General features: G+C 40.4%; 1 protein-coding gene across 2 annotated transcripts in view; it reads right to left on the reverse strand.

Annotated features, from left to right (window-relative positions):
• Positions 1–20,876, reverse strand: part of syt7a (synaptotagmin VIIa) — a 98,626-nt gene extending 77,750 nt beyond the window's left edge. For both annotated transcript variants that reach the window (XM_034085119.2, XM_034085115.2), the window contains exon 1: positions 20,708–20,876. In XM_034085119.2, coding sequence (XP_033941010.1) covers positions 20,708–20,741 — 34 coding nt within the window. In that variant the 5' untranslated portion in view covers positions 20,742–20,876. The remainder of the gene's footprint in view (positions 1–20,707) is intronic.
• Positions 20,877–23,596: the final 2,720 nt, after the last annotated feature.

Consider the following 23,596-nt stretch of genomic DNA (forward strand, 5'->3'; position numbering starts at 1 on the left):
TGCATGATGTATGGCTCAGTGGTCATAAATGGATGACATAATAATAAGAAGCGGGAGGGGACTGAAGTTTCACTCCATCCTGCATCTGGCCTGGAGAGATTGTGCAAACCTTTGCTCAAAAAGCACCCAAAATAGGATTAGTCCAGAGCATGTTAGGACTGCCAGCATGCCCTACCTCCAGGCTGTGCCAGTTGGGGCTCTGGAGTGGGGGGGGGGCGGGAGACGACGCGTAAGGCTGGCTGTAGCCGTGCAACTGAGCCGGAGGAAGACAGTGAGCAAGCATAGGCACGCAGGCCTAAAGATGCTTTTTCATTAGCCTGCTTTCCACTGCAAAGCCAAAAGTAAAACGAGAGGACTTGCTCATTACTCAAATAACCAATTCCCCCCCCTAAAACAACTATAAATCTTCACTCACTGTGGTGCTGACAGTAATGTTTGCCAAGTGGGTTATAGATTAATAAGAACTAATCATGTTTTTATATTACATATTATTTCTACCTTTTACAGCTGGCCATGATGCTGACAGATTCTCCTTGGCCTTATTGTTGTGGCTAGTGGGCCATAATCCTGTCAGAGAACGGCCTTCTGCGTGTGTTTCATTCCCTGTTCAGACCCACTGTATCCACAAAGTGTCTCGATTGAGCTGAAAATCACACTTGGCATCTGAATGTGTCATAAAGTGACTACTTTGCTTCCTGGCTCACATTAGATTTTGTTTGTGGTAAACTGCAACCGCTGCCAAACAGAAAAACATTTGTGCTGCTCAGACACAGAGAAAAGACGTGCTGTTTGATACTTTCCCCCTCATGAAGCCACTTCAAAACCCTGCCCATGCGCTTTGCCACAAACAAACATCTCGTTGTGCTGTATACATGTCGTACACAGATGGGGATGAAGCCCTGACCCTTTCTTTACGTTACATTGAATCTGCAGTCACATGCATCACTGACCCCCCCTGAATGCTGTTTGAGCGATTAAATCACAGGAGAGCCTTAAAGCTGTTTGGATGCAATTGCACCTGTGTTTAGAGCTGCTCACTGGTGATCAGATAAGATGTATTTTGGTTCTAAATGCAAACAGAGCTTCAATAAGGAAGGTCAGTCACGCACATAGACCTGAGGTCTCAGCAATCCCCTGAGCAAAAACCCATTCACTTTTACGAGAATCATTCCTTGCAGAAATCTGTGATTTTGAAAGATTATTCACATTATCATCCAACTGGGGATAGTATTATTGTTAATGTTATTACAGATTGTGAATGAACATTTCTTTATCTGGAAATCTTGAATATCCTCACAACTTGTACAAACTACTACTACTTGACCCTGAAACTGCCTATCAAGGTAAAGAAATATACTTTCTGCTTATTCATGCAAGGTTGCCCTTTGATTTATGATTTAGGATTGTTTCATTGTTTGTTTTTACTGAGAAATTCTAGCAAAATTCAGTGCGTCCTATGTACAATAAATCGAATGCAATATAAATATTAGTTTCTGACATAATGTAAGGTTAAGTAAATAAAGTATGTGTTAGTGAAATGTTAAGAGTTTTGAGCATATTTTGACTATTATCAATCAAGGTCAGAACATTTTGCCAGATAGATTGTGAAATGAAATGTTCATATTATCGCATGCCTACATGCAACTGTTTCTGGCCAACAGTGTACAAAGTTATAATGCACTATTACATTAGCTTACAGTCTAGTTGCCAGGCTTAATATGTTGTAGATTAAGAATAACAAAGCAAAGTGCAACATCTGTGAATGAAAACTGGCCAGGTGGTTCAACATGTGGCTTAATCAGACAGGTCACAGCGTTCAACAGGTGGAGCATCAAGTGCACAAACAGGCCTGATATTACAACTTAACGTCCAGCAGCACCGCCTTAAACCAATAAAACAGCACGCATGCAGCGGATGTTCTTTCCCCATCAGTGCACAAAGTAATAACCTCAGGTCAGCACTATAAAGATGATCATACGCTCCAATATAACCACCACACAAGACACATTAAAGCTCATAAGAGGCTTTTCTGAAACCCAAGCATCAAACGAGCATCAAACATTGTGCATGTTTGGGTTTGTGTTCTTTACAACCTTTAAGATCATTTGTTTCTCTACTGGAATATTACCAATTTAACCTAAAATGAAAACCATGTAATTAAAATTAAACTTGATTATATGATATCAGATTTTCAACACAATTATCATGATCATTTTATCAGGATACATTTGAGAAAAAAACTATAATGATAATATCAGCCAAATGTATCTTTAAAGTTGTTTATTGTGTGTTTTGTTTATTTTCTTGATAATGTATTAGACTCATTTGTGTATGGGCCCTTAAGGGAACTTTTTAGGAGTTGCCAGATTATTTAAATTAACGGATATGTACTATTTACATAAGGATATATTTACTTGTGTGATGTCCTCATGAACGGGGCTTTACCTTGCCCTCTTTAAACATATTTTGTTTCCTCATCTACCTAAACCAGGACATGTTATCTCTTAGATACTGTTTACTTTAAAAGAGGAATTTTATCATGCACATCCAGCCTGTCAAATCGGTCTGATGCACATTACATAAAGTGATGCAAACAGTGGGTAGTAAACAGAGGGAGAAGAATCTCAAAACCCTGTTTAGTACAAGAAGAAGAAGATGAAGAGAAAATTGGAGCAGCCAATAGGCCACAAGAAGCCTTTTTCAGTGAACTTCCCGAAGCTATTCAGCTCACACACACTGCACACACCCTCCTCTCCCAACCACTCTCATTCTATCAGTCCTGCAAATATTTTAAAATGTCAACGGTAATCGTGAGTACTAGACTGGCCGTTTATGAGATGCAAATATGACAGATACAGAATTATATATTTAACACAAATAGCCTATTACGTTTTATTAATATTTCAGACGAGTGCAGGAGATGGTGTGAACGTGGCTCTGGGAGATCGACTGAAACGGAAGTGAGAGAAAAAATCTGTCTGCACTGAATGATAATATTCCCACTGTTATTAAAAACAGAGCTCATCATTTTTTACCCCTCACACACAAATATGTTACACTACACGAGGGACTGGTGGTATACGACACATGTCACGTGTTTGCAGTTGAGGTAAAGCTTATAAACCACAAAACGCTATGGACCCATGTATAGGCTCGACTATATAGCCTTGGGCGACTCATGTTTTATACATGATGGTATGTCTCATGTCAATAGAGCCTGCGTGAACCTTACTTAATGAGGTTTGTCAGGCGCTTTAAGAAAGAGGAAGACTGTCGGAAGAAGCTGGGAGCCACATGCCTGTCAATCCTCAGCCATGTCTGATGTGCAGTCATTCTGCGTTTGCCTCAGAGACAGAGGCTGTTCAGTGGGGCAGCTCAGTGCAGCCATCATCAAATATGAACGGTGATTTTAAGCAATGCTAAAACAATCCTAATTATAAACATTCTCTCTAATCAGCATCAGTTTCTCACAGCTGTTCTCGTGCAAACATTTTACCTCCTCTAGCTCCACGCTCAGCACTTCCTCCTGCGCATCTGTGGCTTTTGCTCATTTCTCCCACTTTGCCCTCACCTCCTCCCTCTGTTGCTCTCTAATTAAGCAGTGTGTTTTAGAGGGCAATGGACTCACAGACAAGGGAGGAACTGAGATTCCCGAGGGAAAGATGGTGTGAAAGCAGATACTATGACGTCCTATGCAAGCATTAGCCCTCTCTATGATAGCTCAATTAACAAATTAAGACCTCCATCATCTCGTTAAGAGAGTGCTGACCGTCACCAATGGGCAAACAATATGTTGTCATTATCAAGTGGATAATCACATATTAGAAAACATAATTTAGCACAATCAGTCTCATATAGCGGCTCAAAAACATTACCACCCAGAATGAGCATCGCCACAGGCAGAATGCGGTGTAGAGTCAGCACTTTGCATGATAGCATGACAATTATTTTATAGTGTTTTTGGCGTTCAGGCTTCTTGTTTCGATTATGTAATCAACATGCTTATTTTGGTGGTGAGTGAGCTGAGCTGAATCACAGTGCATTCTGGGAGCTCTGTGTTTGAGCCGCATGTTTGTTCTTCTAGGCTGTGCAGCAGGACGCTCCATATACCCAAATATCCTGGAACACACCATGGGACTGGAAAGTCAAGATTTGTCTGTTTACTTGTGCAAATGTATGTCTGTGAGCATTTGAGCGTGTGCCAACTCAGCGGGCAAATATTGAAATATCACCCAATGTCAAGACTATTGGAGTGCATAATTGTACGCCTTTTATGACTCATTAAGGCTATCAATGTCCCCTCCCAAGCATGAGAGCCATAATGACTGAGAAAATGTCTCAGGGCGCAAGGAATTAATCAATGAATGTTGCCTACATGAAAAATGATCCGAGGATGTTGAAAGGCCCTGCTGTTCATTAGTATGAGTGGGAAAAACAGTGAGAGATATTTCTACACCATATCAGATTGTGGACCAGTGGCACAAAAGGGATATTTGAGCTTTGAGGCCCAGACCAATCAGAAATGTATTGCTTGGGCGAGCCAGCCAAATCTGGTGTGTCTCAGCTCTGAGTCTGGGGGTGATCTCTCGGCTCACTCCCATGCATGCACAATTGCATGCATCCAATTCATTGTGCTCTCCAGCTGCATCAAGTCACACCGCTGCCAAGCCTGCATCCGCAAAAAGTTAGATGACTGTTGGGGAATCCGGGGGAGCAATAAAAACAGTAATCCAGATCATTTTGGGAGATGGAGTAGTTGGAGAGAGAACAATAACAAGAGCCTCCCAGCTGCTGGTATTGGTAAATCAAAACTTGTTGTGTTCATAACAGGTACTCAGTTACACTGTTATTGGGGTAGGTAATTTCTTTTCTTAGCTAAACTAAAGCTGATGTATCTTAAAGCCCCTAAGAAAACCCTCCTATAGTTACCCATTTCCTAATCAGTCAACTCATATTTGAGTTGGGACTGAGTATTTGTTTTGTCAGCATCAGTTTTTCCCAAATCATCTGTCCCTCCTGCCTGGGCTCATTACTCCCTGTTCTGCCTGCTCCTCCCTCTCATACTCCCTCCATCCTGTTCTTTACTAGAAGCAGAGGGATACCAAAAGCACAAAAGACACATTTTAAAATGCCTTATTTGCCCAAATTATTAGAAAGAACTAAAGCAGATATGAAACATGATAACTGTGTAATTGTGTCAACTTGAATATCAAGAGTCCCAAATTAAAAAGATCAAAATGAGGACTTACTGAGAGCTAAAAATCTTTCTATCGTCATCACTACAGGTTTAATTAAAGCATGACTGCAAATAGAGATGTGTGTGGACTCTCACCACATACACATGTGCTGAGAGTCCACACACATCCCTATGTTGAATCATTTTCATGAACCAGCCCTTACAGAACAATAGCTCAATTTTCTTCATCTACTGGCTGGTATCTGTAGGTTTGTACCAACTAGTCCTGATGCAACCACAAAGTGAGAACAGCTCTAACGAAGGGAAGTCATGCAGGGACACAGCAAGCGCTCGCTGGCATTTTAACCTCACCCTGTAACAAGCTCTCTCCATGGCTCAAGCACAGGGAGACAGACGGCTGATCCATCAGTTACTGTAGCCACAGTTATGGAACAGTGAGTGGACTTAATCCAGGGAGACCTACAGCTAGGTAGATAAGTCAAATGAAGGAAAAATATGCCTTGCCCCGCTGGTCACCAGTGAAGCAAGGTAATAGGGAGATGAGGAAGGAAAGAGGAAGGAGGAACGAGGGAGAAACGCTCAGGCAGCCAAGCTGAGGAGATGGCACTCATACAGCCCAATCTGTCAGTCTGACTACCTTGCCAGATACAGGGTAGCTCATACAAAATCACACACTTTTTTGCTAAATACCAAGAGACAGTGCTGCTGAACACACAAACACTTGCGCACATACACAAACTCGAGGAACACGCTGTACTGAAGCAAACAGTGTGGTACATCTCCTTAAATAACATTTACTAGCAAAAATGCATTAATAATAATAATAATTTCAATTTATATAGCGCCTTTCACGAAACCCAAGGACGCTTTACAATGGGAAGTAACAAAACAAAAGGTAATAATAATCATACAGAGCAATAGCAGGAAATAAGTGACTGTATATTAGTTGAGGCCAAAGGCCTGAGTGAACAGATGGTGTTTGAGGTGTTTTTTGAAGGTGTCCAGAGTGTCTGCATTCCTGATTGCAGAGGGCAGAGAATTCCAGAGGGTTACTTTTCAGATGTTCACCTGTCTACTCATACTCCTGTCCAAATCTACTTCAGCACTGCCTGCAACACCTTGCTTAAAGCCCACCCTTGTCTACTGAGACCTTGTGCCACATTCTCATAAATTCTCCCTTTAGTTCTACAAGATTTAATGTCACAGTCACTATGCACTTTAGTTGAGCTATCTTGCTACTTGTGTTTATAATGCATGTTGTTTATTTGTACCTGCTCCAGTCACTGTTCACCTTTAAGAGCAGTTGCACAACTCCAGAATATATGGTTAGAAATATTTATTTATTTATTTATTTTTTAGGACGTGCGATATTAAGTAGGCAAATAAACTCAAACACGTCATGTTACAATTATTTTTGCTGCTTGCTACAAAAGGAAAACTTGCACGGCTCTCATGTCACCCCTCGATTCCACCGGGTCCGTCTGCACCGCGGTTTTGGTCCGGTGTCATACCCTACCGGGCGCGTTTCAGGAGCGTTTCAGAAGCATTGCAGAAGCGGAGCGTCTTGCGTGCCGGCTCGCAGTTTGGGCATATTTCCTGGACAGGCTACTTTGTACAGACAAAGTTAATAATAATTGTAATATTCCAGTTATAAACGACATGAATCAAAGATGTGACTTGACTAGAGATATATAACGCGCCCGTAACGGTGGAATCGAGGTTTCAGGGGTACTTGAGTGAGTGACATGCAGGCTCTGCATGCACAGCAAACCACCAATCACAACCATTCTTGATCAGATCACAGCAGGTCAGGATAACCGAGCTAGCTCAGCTTGTTGCTCTGATATTTCGTCCAAACCACAGCACTGAGACTGCTCTTGTAAAGGTCTTCAATGACATCCACTTAAACACAGACAGTGGCAGAACTTCAGTGTTAGTATTATTAGATCTCAGTGCTGCGTTTGACACTGTTGACCACAACATATTACTAGACCGACTGGAAAACCGGGTGGGACTTTCATCAACAGTTCTAAATTGGTTTGAATCCTACTTAAAGGACAGAAAAAACTTTGTTTCTATAGGTAAATACAAATCTGAGTTGACAAATATGACATATGGGGTTCCTCAAGGCTCCATCTTGGGGCCTCTTCTCTTTAACATCTACATGCTACCACTGTCTCAGATAATGAAAAACAACTAAATAAGTTACCATAGCTATGCAGATGCCACACAAATTTAAATAACCATTTCACCAGGAGTCTATTCTCCAGTTAAAACACTGAGTAAGTGCATTGAACAAATCAATGACTGGATGTGTCAGAACTTTCTCCAATTAAACAAAGAGAAAACTGAGGTAATGATTTTTGGAGCCAAGTCAGAACGTATAAAAGTTAGCGCTGAGCTTCAGTCTGCAATGTTCAAAACAACAGATAAAGCCAGAAATATAGGTGTAGTCATGGACTCTGACCTGAGTTTCAACAGTCACATTAAAACAATTACTAAATCAGCCTACTATCACCTAAAGAATATATCTAGGATTAAAAGACTAATGTCACAGCAGGATTTGCAAAAACTCCATGCTTTTATCTTCAGTAGACTGGACTACTGTAATGGTGTCTTTACAGGTCTCACTAAAAGATATATTAGAAAGCTGCAGCTGATTCAGAACGCCGCTGCTCGAGTCCTCACTGACACTAAGAAAGTGGATCACATCACTCCAGTTCTGAAGTCTTTACACTGGCTTCCTGTGTGTCAAAGAATAGATTTCAAAAATAATCCTGTTGGTTTATAAAGCACTGAATGGTTTAGGCCCAAAATACATTTCTGATCTACTGCTAAATTATGAACCATCCAGATCTCTCAGGTCTTCACGGACTGGTCAGCTTTCTGTCCCCAGTCTCAGAACTAAACATGGTAAAGCAGTGTTCAGTTATTATGCTCCAAACATCTGGAACAAACTGCCAGAAACCTGCCGGTCCGCTGCAACTCTTACTACTTTTAAATCCAGGCTGAAGACTTATCTTTTTGTCGCTGCTTTTAATTGAAACTGAGCCGTTGTGTTCATCAGTAAAGTGGAACTTCTGTGTGAACTATTCATATATTAAACTGCACTGTAACTTTTTATTCATGTACTTTTTATTCATGTATTTTTTCTTTTATTATCTTTTCTTTTTAATGACTGTTTTTAAATGTCTTTGTCTGAATGTCTTTCATTTTTGTAAAGCACCTTGAATTGCCTTGTGTTGAAAGGTGCTATATAACTAAACTTGCCTTGATAACTTAATATCCAGAAGTCCGTGACCAAAATCCTTCATCCGGTTAAATATTGTAAACATAAATACCAATTGTATAGCATTAAAGTTCAAGAAAGGATGGTTTGCGGACAAGAAAAACTGTCTTTTCTTCAATTCCTGTATTTTTTCATATCGCAATATATATTGCAGGGGAAGAAAATATCGCAATGTCAGTTTTTTTCCAATATCGTGCAGCCCTAGTTCGAAATAGTGAATATTTATGGTGACCAAATTGAGTGTTATTTCTAAATAAAAGACTGGATAGATATTTTGACTAGTATTCAAATAATTCATGTTTTGCTCAATCAAAGGGTTCCTAATTTCTTGCAATACTCATAAATTGGATTGTGTTTATGACCTCAATGACATGATTATCTTTTACTGTATGAACTGGCATGCATTTTAATCAGTAAAATGTTTGCATGATTCTTAGGTAAACATCCCTGTGCTTCGTAAAAAAAAAAATCATATTTAAAAAAAAAAAAAGACTACGTCGGAAAGGAGTGGGGTGATCAGAAACTATACATCAGTTCTGACAGAGTATTTTGGCACCTTAAGCGCATAACGTTAATGACTTTGGGCAGTTTTGTTTCGATCAAAGCTAAGGATCGCGATGTTCTTTCGGATGGATGACGGTTATCAAGATACTGTACAATATATCAGCAACGCCCCTGGTTTGATTCCAGCTGTGGACCTTTGCTGCACATCATACCCCTGCATGTCTTTCTCCCCTAGTTTCCTGTCCGTCTCTATTCAATTAGCTGTCCGATATAATAATAGGGTCATTTGAACAGCAGCGTACATTTCAGGTCCGCAGGGTCTGTTTAAGATGAGTATAATTACACTGTATAGATGTCAAAATGCTTTGAACCAATTATTACAGAAGCTATTACCCTCCATCTATGTAAACTCATGGTGTGGAAACATTAATGACTTCTTAGAAAATAGTAATGATGTCTATACAGTAAACACAATAATTCGACAAGAATTAGCTGGGAGTCATCACATTCAGTCTTCAACTCAATGTGATTGTGTGACCACTGGGGGTTCAATGTGAGGATTAGTGGTGGTGAATACATTTTAGCATGACAGAGAGGAAGAGGGACATTTCTTCTTTTGAAAATGTGGTGCACGAACACATTTCTTTTTAGGTTGGGTTTCATGAGGTACTTATCACCACACATTAGCACATACAGTGTTTTCATTGCTTTACCAAAATCACACAATAAAACAAACAAACTATCAAAATATACAGTACATTTTATGTGTGGATCCTTGTTTTTATGTGTCTAAAATAAGCTTTGCTGTGGCCCCCGTGTAATGCAGTATATAGCTTATAGACTCCAGTACTTCTGTGTGTTTCTCAAAACGTGCGGGGTGCCCAACAAAATGTCCATGGTTCTAATGCAACCGCACGTCAAACTAACCACACGATCCCTTTAACGGCCCGTCCACACAGCGGCTTTGGAAAAAGCTTCCAACACCGCTGTGTGGACGGGCCGTAAGACAGAGACTATGAAAAACAATGACAGTAAGAACTGAGAGTGACCTCAAGAGGCCACCCGCAGGGTGAACTCTTGACCTGCAGCATCATGCGTTATCACGACTCCACACGCCATGGCTTCGGTGAGATTATGTCACAGAGCACCCATGTGATCTTTCACATCAGCACCTTGGTGCTCCAAAACATTATGGCAACTGCTCACACACGTAATCTCTCCTGGGTGTGAGATGTAAAGAGGCTAATATGTTTGAAGAGACAGCAGTGATCACATTTCCAAGTGACTCCATGCATCCTGCTAGGATAACCGAATAAAGAATGTTCTCAGCAAACCACAATGCCGCTTTCAAAACACTTGCTCCTAAGATGACAAGCACCGGGCTATCCATTATGCAATAGCCTCCCTTTCTCCAAAAGCACTCAAAACTATAGCAAGTTCTCTGGAAAGGATTAACAGTTTATTCCTCTTGCCTCCGCTTTCAGAGGACAGGAAGGTGGTAGGATGTACCTGCAGAGCTATTCGCATTTACTTAACTAAATGCATTGTGGCATCTTTAAAAGTGGTAGCTGCAACAAGACAGCAGGGGTCATCAAGTGATGAGTGGGGGGGCAACAGAGAGGATAAGAGAAAAAGACTGCAAAGACAACATGGACCAACACAACGGGAATGCATACATGGAAAGGTCCACTACAAATACAGGCAGATATTCATACATTTGACCCCAAGACTGCCTCTGGTTCAACTATGTTAAAATGTATTAAGCCATTCCTGACATAAATAGAGGGTTGAGGAGACTATTAATTATCAAAAGAGTGTTGTGAAGCCTTATTACAAGCATTTTTCATCTTTCTCTTTCCCTCCTCTGCCTCCTTTCTTTTCCCCTCCCCCATAAATCCCGATCCCAGACCAAACAAATCCGCCATCATCAACCCTTCATTCTTTGTAGGCCTCCCATCCCCACTGTTTTTCCCTGAACACACACACACAGATATCCACGCAGGCCCTCCTCTCCTCTGTATGACCTTGACTGGCTTGCACTCCGGGGCCTGTTCTCTGCTTCTCTCTCCCTTTCTCTCTCCCATCTTTTCACACTCGCCTCCACTCTATTGTCTGCCTCTCTACCTCTTGCTTTCCATCACTCTTCCCCCGTCCGGCTGATGTTAACCAGTGCTGTCCTTTCCAGAGGAGAAAGGGACAGAACATGGCAGAGAAAGGAGAAGTAAAAGACCTCACCCTCCTTCACAATCTGGTCAACTGAGAGAGAGTCCAGCATAAGAATAACTATCAACAAGTCACTCATATGCATCCTGTCTTGTTTCTTACACTGTGTATTTTTCAAAAGTGTTCTTATGAGGTCAAATAAGTGTTATCAAATCAAAAACTGATATCCAGCATTACCTAACACTAACTTCAAGCTATCCAAGCTGTATTTAAGCCATTCGGCAGGGTAATCAATAAAAACTCAAACTAAATTTCCCTCTTTAAGGCTGTTATTTCTCTGCAGCGCATATTGCTTGATCATTCAAAGTGTGATTAGGCTTTGCTCTAATCAGCGGATAAGTCTTCCTGTTTCACCAGGGAGATGATGAGCTCTCAGTGTAACAGCAGGTCCACATCCGTGTTTCAATACAGGTGCTCCTACAAAAGCATCTAATTGCCTCCATCGCTGCATTGTAGCCTGTTCCTCTGACTCCAGTGAACCTTGTCTCTAGTGTTCCCAAAGGCTTAGCTCACAACATACATATGTCTAATAAATTGGAGCTATTAGACTATCCATTCAAAAGTTAAATATCTTAAGCTCAAGAGACAGAGTGATCTATTAAATGTCAAACAGGCTTGCTACAACTACGCTGTTACTGTATGTAGCCTACCTTACATATCTAAAGGTCTTGCAGCGACTTTGTTCACCAATCTGATGTTCACAGATTGAATCCAATGCATTTGATTAAGGATTGTAGTAAAATATGACATTATAAAGAACTCTACATTGATATAAATAACGCAGCTATCAGGATTACAGAATAGCTTGCGGCATTATGCTTTACATAATATGGAAAAGATAAAAAAATTCTCTTAAAAAAATATCTCTGATAATATTCCTTTTTTACTTACTTTACTACATAGAAATATTGTTTTGTTGTATGCAGCCACCGTTTAAATCATTTTTCTCTAAGAGGAGTTGACATTACAAGACTCCCACAGCATTGCCCACAGATAATTTCCCATCCTGCATTAGTAAAATAGCTATGAAAGTAGACGGACATCATCAATTTCTACAGGGCAATAATAACAAAGAGAATGGGAACTCCCAGTCTACGGCTGACACTTATACTTCACACCATGTTAGAGACTCAGTTCCACATTTCATTTCCTGAGCAGTTAAAATGCTTTGATGCTTACAGAGAATTGTCATACATCCCCAAGCTAGTATACAAAGAACTGCCAAACCAAGGGGATAATGTAGGCATTTTCAATAAACTGCAAGTACCTACAGTAAATCAAACCTATACAAAGGCACTAACCACACCTTTAAATATGTTATTTAAGAGGTTACTGCTACCACCTGCCATTTTAGGAGAGACTAATAAAATCCAAATTGTATTGTATTGTAATTTCAACAAGAGTCAATAGCCATGCTAGTAACTCTGTAAGGCTGCACAATGGAGCCTCATAAATATGCTAACATGCTCCCACTGCTAATACGAAAATGCTAATATTTATCATGTACATGTTCACCACTTCAGTTTAGCATATTAGCATGCTAACATGTGCTAATATGCAGTAAGAAAATCCATAAATGTAATTCGTTTTGAGCGTATTTGGTCAAGTATTTGGTCAAGCTCCCATCAGCAAAAACATGTGGGTTTGCTATCCTGGGAACTGAGAACTTCCTGTCGGAACATGTCAAAAGTATAAATAAATAAAAGTATAAATAAATTTATATTATATATATATATATATATATATATATATATATATATATATATATATATATATTTCAGTGTTTTCAGAAAGGTTTAGTGTATGTGCTGTGGCTCAGCTGGAAAGCAGTTGACTCATGACCGCAGGGTCCCTGGTTCAACGACTGAACAATAGGCCTACGTATTTTTTGTTGTTTATAAAAGCTACAGCTAAATGAGATTAATAGTTAATAAATGTATTCTTTGATATGGTTTAGCCTTTCTCAGGCTACAACATGGTTACGTTTATGAATATTATTAAGGAATACAAATCCCTCTTTGCAATGTTTAGCAGCCTCCTTAGGCTTTTCAATCACAATCATTAAACTGGAATAAATACAATATTGTTAATATTGTTGTTATGAAAATATGATTTTATGTTCGTTGTTTAGAGTTGGCTTTACTCATTGGGAACTCGGTATGAGATAGAGCACACTGTTGAGATGTCCAATCTGCCTGTTTTACACACTTTGACCAACAGGGGGGTTTGTGTTCAAATGAAGCCCATGATGAAGCCTCATGAGATGAACCCTTTTGCGAACCAATTGGCTGGAAAGCTTCAAAGCTTCATAAGGCTTCATCTCGCCATCACTAGTGCACCCTACCTTTTTAATTTAGTAAGGCGTCAAATGTACTAACCTGATCAGTGTCTCGAAGCTCACCTCCTGGCAAAAGGCTGAGCTGCTGAATTACACCTGTTTATGTAAATCAGGGGTGGGGAACCTTTTTCCTCTCAAGGGCCATTTCAATTTTTTCAACATCCTCCGAGGGCCGTATAAATGGTTGACCTCTGCTTAAAAATACTAAAGTCACAGCCCATTCATTTGGCCTTTCTTTCATTCTGTGCAAAGAAAAAGCAACCTCTTAATCCAGATATCTCAACATGACTCACGCACGCATGTACGTGCACGGTGTGGCGTGACCACCAACACAGAAAGATATGGACATAAGATGTGTGCAAATGTATTTAGTTTCATATCCATGTGAACATGATTTAAGTGGGGGGGGGGGGACCTAACCTCCTCGAGGGGGGTCCGGGGGGCATGCTCCCCAGGAAGATTATTTTTTATTTTTAAAATGTTGAAGTTAAAAGCATCAATCTGGTGCACTTTGAGAGCAACATTAAGAGATCTATGGAAACATCTCTCAACACCCAGATGAAACATAACTGTAAGTGGATTTCTTTGTCTTTCTGGATATTTTACAAATCACTCCCATTTCAGACTGTATTCTTTTTTATTAATAACAACTGTTTTTTACTGTCATATAGTATTTTATACCTGTTTTATACCTGATCATATAAAGATGTGCCTTTACCTCACTGGTTGGAGAAAAAGCTTCTTATATTCGTTAGCATAGCTAGCTAACCAGATGCTAATAACAACAAAGTTATTGTCTGTATGATCAGTGTGACAGATGAGCAGATCGCCACTGGGCTTTCAACTAAAGACACAGACACGCAGAAACTGCAGCATCTGTACGGCTCCTTATCGGTACTGCATGTGTGAGGTCCCGGCCAGGAGCGGCGTTCTGGTCCTCTCCGTCAGAACTGCACCCCTGTCAGACGGGACATATACCACGTGATGACACGTGAGGCTCGTGTTGTGTTCAAGGACCCTAACCTTGGCCAGGAAAAACAGGCACTTGCTTATTTAATTATTTTGCGGTCTAGATTTCTTAATTTTTTTGCGTGTGTTTATAAATGACCTCGGACCTCGGACTGTGACATTCTACTAAAACCAGAGGGGTGTTCACAGGAGCCACTTCATCTATGCCACCCATTTTTAAGAAGCGCAATGTTTTCTCTTCCCTGAAATTAACTATGGGCTGACCAGCATGGTTATATAATCCTGCAGTTGGGAGGAGATGGCAGAGTCTCTTGGACTCACCATGTTGCTGAAAGTTTTATGTGAAATGCTCTGAAGCAGTTGTGTTCATAGGATATATTGTTTGTTTTTCTGAATTTTTTAGTTTTATTCAGAAAGTTAGTTTTTTTTTAGTAAAATCCCAATTTTTTTCACCGTATACCTACTCTCTATGCATGTCGTGGTTCTTCACAGATCTGAAGATGGCAGGGGTTTTAACATTATGGGGTAACTGAAAATGTGAACAATTCAACCTATCGGGACTATGACTTTCTGTACAAAATGTCCTGGCATTGCCACCAATAGTTGCTAAAATAATAAATTCTGGACCAAAGTGGTGAATTGACCAATATCCAATATTGCCATCTCTAGAGTGTGGAGGCTATTTTTATATAACATTAGAAAGACTGATTCTTATTATTACATTATAGGCTTATTGTGCTCATTTTATGTGGCTGTGACTTTGGAATAAATAGACGTCTTTAGCCTGCAATACAGAGCTTCGCTCCCATACACATCTGATTCCAGTATATCTTCAGAAAGCTTCAGAAGAAAAAAAATGACGTATGATGGCGCCAGAGTAGGGAGGGACATCCACAGGCGGGCCGAATGATGATTGGAGGATCGTGTAGCCAAGAGACTTTTTTCTAAGTCTGCGCACCTACCAAAGAGAACCAAGTCTAAACCGCAGTATCTCTTCAGCTAGTCTTGACCAATCATAAATGTACGGGCAACGCCCTGTGTAATAAAAATGTATGCACGCACGAGGTTCGAGGGTCTTGTCCGGAAATAGACTGACAGATTACAGTTTTGCTGTCTGTGATTTCTATGACGTGACGGAGTCCTTGGCCAAGTGATGTATATCTTTTGCTCTCTCATAATAAATAGTTAAACTTAGAAGTCGTCTGTCTTTCCTGGAATAATAACACAACAAGTGCCACTAGCATGCCATTTAAAAAGAGCAATTAGGTCAGTCAGTCTTGGAACAAAGGAAAATGTCCATAACATCTTTTCTTAAACTTTTTTTTTTAACATTCATGGAATTCAGGTTGCATATCTAAAAAGACGCCAAAACAAAGACAAACTGAGGATTTTCTTTTTGAAGTTGCATGCCAAACTTGTGTCAGTTAGATTGTTTACCCCTGGCATGAGATTTAGGGTGTTTCTCAATGTCTCCAGAGCCACTATTTCAAGGATGCTACGTCATCGAGTCCCGACGAAGGACTGTTCCAATGTCCAGGATCCTTGGAATTCTACCGAGGCTGGCGTACTTCGTTGCGGGAAATTTCTAGGCTGCACATGTGTATCCTCCGCGGTCTTAAAATCCCCACAATGCTTTGCGCACGGACCAATTTCCAAAATCTTTGGCGCAAATCGCGCTCCATTTAAGGCGGGGCTTCGCATATGACGCACACCTGCACACCTGTTAGCCTGTTAGGCTGTTAGCCTGTTAGCCTGTTAGCCTGTTCCACCATTATTCGTTTTCCGAGGCTAGGAAGGATTCTTGCCTGGCTTCTGAAGGACCTGACTCGGAAGACATTTCCTACCAAGGAAGTGTCCTCGACATCCAATCAATAGGGAGCCTGGTGTATGACAATAAATTATATTCAAGTGGTAGTGTGGGGTGCCAGACAGAGTACAGTACCACACGTAAAATAAATGGAGGGCAGTTTGTCCCTGATGCACTAACTCTGTCTCATGACTTGGCACTACACAAAGGAGGGGGATAATAAAATGTCCACACAGAGAAAGAAAACACTTTTTGCTTCAAGGCAAACAAGGGAAGCTATACAGATGTCTTCATTAATATTGTGACTGGGCTATTTAGGACTGGACTGAACAGACTTTGACTTTGCAGCAACACAACACAAGGTAACATTTTCTTAGGCTGAATTACTGATCCAGATCTTGTTGTCAGTTATACAGATCAGGGTGATTACATGCATAATACATGAAGTCAGTCCACCACACGTCTACCCAAACCCAACCTGTACCTGCACCATTCGTCCTAGAATCAAATCGATCGGCATCAGATCCTGTCCAACAAATCTACTACAGTCACTTCATCAAAACGGTCATCAATAGATGGAGTTGGAAAGCTCTTCTTTACTTGTCCCCTGCCGTTTGCACAGCGTTTCAGTTTAAAATAAACCCTTCAGGTTCTGGCTTAAATTCCTGCTGAAGTGGGAATAGAAGTAAATCTTTGTAGAGCAGACATTTCACAAGTAGGGACGATCTTATTCTAGTACACGGGGTGTTGATGCCACCCGCCTGGCAGATTTTTCACACTTGCCTGTGATGGTTAATAGGTTGAAGCACACTCCATCATGTCATGTGTAAAACCTCAAACCAAGCCAACTTACATTTACTTAATTTACTAATGGTGACACATAGCATCATTATCATTAATTAAGATAAAGTTAGAATTTAAATAATTTTGATAATGAAATGGTAAATTGACTGCTGTTATACTGTGCTTTTTTCAGTCTTTGTGACACATAAAAGCGCTTACATATATACAATCACACATTCACATTGGTTCAATCACATTTCAAGCAAAACACTGCCAACTATTTGCTGTTTATCAAATATGAGGATTTGCTGCATTTCATTCTCCAAAAATGTGGACTTGGTCTTTTGAAGGTTGGTGGAACAAAAACGTTTTTTTTTTGTTTTTTTTCATCTTGGGTACCTTGGGCTCAAGGAATTTAACTAGGAATGTTTTGCCATTTACTTGAATTTTAGAAAGAAAAGTAACTATACTATGTTTGTTGGAATAAGTAATAATGAAAAGAACCATTACTAACCTACATTTAATGAACACACATCAATAAACTGTGGAATGGGCTTTTAATTGTTCTGTCTTTAAAAAGGTCAGTGGTTCTACATCTTCAGCATTTTCATACTACTGTTAATTTGCCTTTTCACCTGAAATGATTAGTTCCAAAAAGTAAATTCCTCTTTTTCCCAAAAGCAACAGTAAAGCACAGCAAGTGATGACTGCTGATTTTTTGTTTCTGTTTCTGCACACATATTCTAAAGGACCCCCTTTAAAGAAATCAAATACCTTTTTCTAAAATTATTCTCACCATGTTAAAAAAAAGATGCCTCTATGTGGGCTGTTAGGTTTGCACATCCCCAGGTTGCCATTTAATGAACTACAATCAAACCCTTAAGGAGCCCACATGCTGCATTTTGAACATCAGTGAGCAGTCTAAATAGCCAGTGAATGTTTTCCAGTGGGTATAAATAAAGAGCCATTTAACTGTCTGCCTAAGAGACAATGGTAAGCCCAGCATTCATCCCTATTTATTTTGCACAATTTACTTTATTTTTAAGTTTAGTATAGATTGGAGCCCATACCCAGTCGTATTTCCGATGTTCAGTTGACAGTAGCCGGCGGTTGTGTGATTGTCAGGCTCACACATGATCAAACTGTTTGTCCTCAACCCCCTTTAATCCTCTGAGGCCATAATCGATATATCCCTCGTAGACCTTTTCTCCCTCTCCCTGCCACTCCACCTTGAGACGCGGTGTGAATTTAAAGGCCACATGATCAGTGCGGCGAGGAAAACACCCAGCGGAAAGGAACACCCACTCACATAAATCAATTAAAAGCGTGCCAATCAGGTATTGAGCTCCTTTCTAAAAAGAATACCCCCAACACATTAGTAGCCAGTCAACTCATAACTTTACTGCTCTATTTGCAGTCCATTAATCGATGGAAGAGGTTATTCCAGCCTGCCGAATAACCACCAAGTCCTACAACAGGTTTAAATTCACTCAACATCTCAATGCTCCTACCTCACCAAACAACTGCCACTAACCAACATGACCTTCTGTATCGTGAAGTTCCATACATCATCTGTTATGCTCCAAACATTTTCCTTTGCATCTCTCTTTGACCTTCAACAAGAAAAAAGATCTAGCCACGCTAGCAGCTCTATAAACATGCTGTACTCAAAGGCTCAATGGGGCTTTGAGCTAAATATTATGTTGGCATGCTAACATGCACACAATGAGAATGCTAGCATGCTTATGTTCAGCATGTAATTGTTAAGTGTGTTGTAACCATAAAGGACATCTAAGGCTGATGGTAATGTTAGTTTTGTAAAGCATTGCAGTTTAAATATTGACCAGATGGCACAAAATGAAAAGTCAGAGGCTCATAAAATGTTAAGATCCAGAGATGTCAACCTGTTCAACCATGTCAGGGGATCAACAGATAGGACTTGTTGTCTAAAGTCTAATAGTTTCCTTGATTGGGGTTGCAGCTGACAGGGGCGTATCCAAAGGGGTGGACCAGATTTTTTAACAGATGACAATTTAAAATAGATATCTGGAATGTGTCTGCAGTGTATTGGCGAGCAGCACAGCTCGTGTTTTTCAAGTGTTCACACATTACACAGGAGCGCCGTTTTGCGAGCGCTTAGCTGATGCTGATTTGCCTCTGTCCTCCGGATTTTATCTTTATCTGGAAAATCAGGGGTAAAGTAGTGTAGTGTGAACTAGATTAAGCTCCTCAATAGGGAGTGGATCTCCATGTTGCTTGCCCAGAACAGACAAACCAAATTCTGCCGTATTTTACCTCAAGGCCAACATAGGTTAAAGTTAAACTCGCTTGGAAAGGGAGGGTTGAGTGGAGGGGTATTCAGTTGGTTGCAAACCTCAACCCATACTTCCCCTAAATCCTGAGTGCTGGAGCTATTATTTTCTTTCTTTTTTTCGTGATGAGACTTATGTGGAGGGCAGTTTAAAGTGACCTTCCTGAGTTTTTTTTTTACTGAATAGCACAAACATCTATTTAAATAACTTGTTCTGGACGTCAGTGTCACAATGTATTGTATCCTTTAAATTAAGAATGGATTGGAGCCTCTTTTTCTAAAGGGCTAGGTAAATTTGTATTTCTGGCAACACACACAGGAGCTGCTCTCATTGTAAGCCACCTTCCTCTCCCTACCCACGGATGCTGCTGCTCGCACACATCCCCGTACAGTATCATGATGTTGTCCGTGTGTGGTGAGATCACATTATCTCACATCACAGGGAAATTACAAAAAATGGCTCCTCCCACTCCTGCTTTTGCTCCTTACGCTCCCCTCCTCCCCTTCCTCTTCCCCGGTCCTCGGTAGCAGCAGGTGTTATTCTCTCATAACCTGAAGATTTACTGGTAATTAGCATTACCTCTTAGCCCCAGAGAGTTATTCATGCTTCATGGTAACAGCAGGAGACACGACTCGAATGTGTTTCTGGGCACCCGATGAGAGAAGAAATCACGCCTCAAAAACACGTGGGAGAGATTACTCAAATATGCCTCCTTTGTACCCTCTTTACCCCTCTCGCTGCTGCACGGTTATCGCTCCCCGTTAAGCAATCAGATCCATTACGGTACTCTTTTTTTGTGCAGGATGTCTGAGGCTGTACAGCACCACAAATAAGCTTTATACTCTTGGGTTTCATTGTAGCTAGAAGCTTTGACCTTGTGTTATGTTGCCCTTAAGTAGGTATTGTAATTGTCTGAAACAATAACAACATAAGGCAATGCAAACCGGGAAAAATATGCATATGATAAAGTGGCTCTGTCCACAGGTTCACAATGAATCGTTCACGGTGCATTGGAATAAATGCACGATTTGGGCTAAATGATAAGCATCCTAGGAGGCAATTAACTGCACTGATGTTACATAATGACAGCCCACACTTTACACTAACACAACCGGTGCATGTCAAAGGAGAAGGCTGTTTTTTTATAAGTTATAAATGGTGTGGAAGTACATCCCCACCTCTTCATGCCAGTCAGCTCCAAGAGAAACAGCGGGTCAGAAATGAAACACCTTGAAACTGTCAGGGTGCTCTCCGCAAAGAGTGGCATTTCTTGACAGGATCTTACCTTTGCTGTTGTGCTCTTCCCTGTTCAGATACATGGCTGTCACTTCACTCCGAGGCGTTGTCTGAATTATTTGTTGGTACTCCTCTGTATCGTGAACTCCGCTGATGTGGTTTGTAGTAGTAGCTGTTTATTGTTTTGTTGCTCCTCAACAGCCTCTCCTCTCCTCCTAGCGGATAGGTGGGCTGGTCTGAGACTCTCTCTCCCTCTATCTCTCTCTCGCACTCTCCCTCTTTCTCTCTTCTAACCACCGGTTCACTGTGGCTCAGAGGACAAAATGGGAAAAAGTGACTTTTTGCAGCTGCTGTTAAGAAGTAGCATATATTTTCTCTGCTGCCACTTGTGATTATTGATTTGTTTGTGCATCCATGTGTCAGTTTGTATCGCTGTGCGTGTAATAAGGAGCTCAGTTGGATCCACCCATGGGATTTATACAAAGCTTGCACCCGAGTTGCATGGCTTGATTGGAAATCTCATTAGTGCTGGAAGAAGTATTCGGATTTTAATGAAGCAAAAGTGGAAAAGTACTCAATTACTTGCAGAAGTCCTACACTCAACGCCAGGCTTTACTTGCATCCAACATTAGTATTCATCATGCAGAAATGTTATATATTACATATTCAATATGCATGAGTGTAACAAAGATAATGTAGCCAAAGGGTCAAATAATAATAATTGAATAAATAACAATGAAACTAAAGTGAGAAAAAACATATTAGTGAAATAATTAGAGAAAAAGTTGCAATTCATAAAATCTACAAATAATAATTGAATTAGCACAGTTTCTTTATGTGTTTTGTTTATTTATACTTACATTCTTAAAAAATCCCATCATTAAACAGCAGTAGAGTCCTTTATTGTGATTCATTAGCGTTTCAATGTTGTACCTGGTCAACATAAAGCTGATTTTAGTTGCTTTATATCATTGTAACCGATTGCCAGCTATTTTAATAATTGATTAGTGATTTATCAAGAACAAATAAAAAAGCTTAGCTTCTCCTATGAGAGGATTTGTTGTGTTAATTAGCTGTATTTAATTTAAGACGTGTGCTGGATAAAACATTACATTTGTCACATCATAATTCCTCCTAAATTATTATTCTTATGAATGTTTGCTATTTGTCTGTGCCAATTTCTTTCAAAAGGCATCGTACTCATGCAAAGTACTAAAGTAAATGTATTGAGATATTATGCACTTTACCTCATAAACTACAATGACAAACTAAACAAATAAGCAACACCATCCTGTGACAGTAAATGCTGATATAAGGAGAGACAAACCCACCTGGCCCTGTCACTTCAACCTGCTGCTTGTCCATATCCTCATCCCTTCACAAATGGTGGTCAGATGTTCCTGCATCATGAAGCTGTGTGTGAGTTTATTGACCACATTATTAGACCGCAGCCAGAGATTAAGAGCTCTTGAGGAGTAATTGTATGCGTCCTCTGACAGTTTTTGATGCAAGGTGATGTGGCTGCTATGCAAATGCTTCCTAAATGAGATGCAGAAATGATATGTAGATTCAGTATTCAGGCTGTCTTACATCACACATAGGCAGTAAGTGGTGAGGGAACAATGTGTCTGTGACCTTGACTTAGTCCTAGAAAATAAAATCCAGCAAGGAGGCAATTTAAAACAATTTCTTCAATTATTTTTCCTTCTTGTTCTCAGAGTACATTTCCAATTTGCAATGGGACTTCTTGTTACATGAAGCTGGCAGATGAAGGCATGGGACATTATAAAATAAATGGGATAAGTCATGACAGTTATTACAACTACTGCACAAGTCCAGCATTTAAATGTTTTAAACAGAAGTTGTGTAATCATGTTATGAAATATGGAAAAACGTACAGTGCATGCACATCAACCAATAACCTCTGACCTGAAATCTCTGCATCGCGCTCTGTGATGTTTTTATTGTACTTCCCAGCCTTTCAGTGTCTCTCACTGCGCCGGAGTAATGAGTAAGTTCTCCATACAAGCCTGAAAAATGGAAAGCTAATATTCCATTCAATCTTGTGGCTCTATGATATCACAGATTACAATTCAAAAGGATATGAATTGAGCCATACTGTAGATGCAAATGCTGTGAGAGCAATATCGCAAATAACGGTTTGCCTGCGATTTGTCAATAAAGCTGGGAAGGTCATTTTCTCAAAGCATCCCGCAGTGATCTCCATTTGATTATATTTTGTTTTGAGCTGCGCTCAGTGCTATTTGTTCACAATTGAGAATAATTTGCCATTTGTGAGGAGAGTTGCCTGCAGACTAATTTGACCAGAGTCTTTTCCCAGATATCCCCCTCCTGTCCTCCCAGCATCATTGTGCCTGTCACAGATGCATCTGTCTCCACTGGTATCTATAAATACCCCCTTCATACCCTTCAAAAACCTGATTCCCATTGATTTAGTGACCTATATACACATCAACACCATCCCCTCCCTTCCTCCGGCTCTCTGCTCCTTCTATCGATGGCCCTTCACTGTCTCCACCTCTGATTTCCTCTCCATCATTCTCACCCTTTAGGCTCAATTTGAGACTACCTTTTCCTCCACCTTCTCTCCTCCTCTGGCTAGAAAGCATGGAAGACTAATAATAGTTCATCGTGGAAGCTCAAGTCATGACACATGAAAGGGATGAGCATAAGAACAGTGGCTGGTGCTCATTTCTATATTTCAAAGTCTTCTCATTGTGGTAAACTGAGCCTTTAGCTAATCTCTCGAGTGTGTAAACACTGGCGTACAAAGTCTGATGAAAGGAGTCTCAGAGCCACACAATTCAAGATGAAATCTGACTCTGGCTGAAATAAGACATGTGAACAATGAAAGAGAGATATAAAATGACAGCTGTGTGTGTGTGTGTGTGTGTGTGTGTGTGTGTGTGTGTGTGTG

Source organism: Pseudochaenichthys georgianus, chromosome 6 (genome assembly GCF_902827115.2).
Source record: "Pseudochaenichthys georgianus chromosome 6, fPseGeo1.2, whole genome shotgun sequence".
NCBI lineage: Eukaryota > Metazoa > Chordata > Actinopteri > Perciformes > Channichthyidae > Pseudochaenichthys > Pseudochaenichthys georgianus.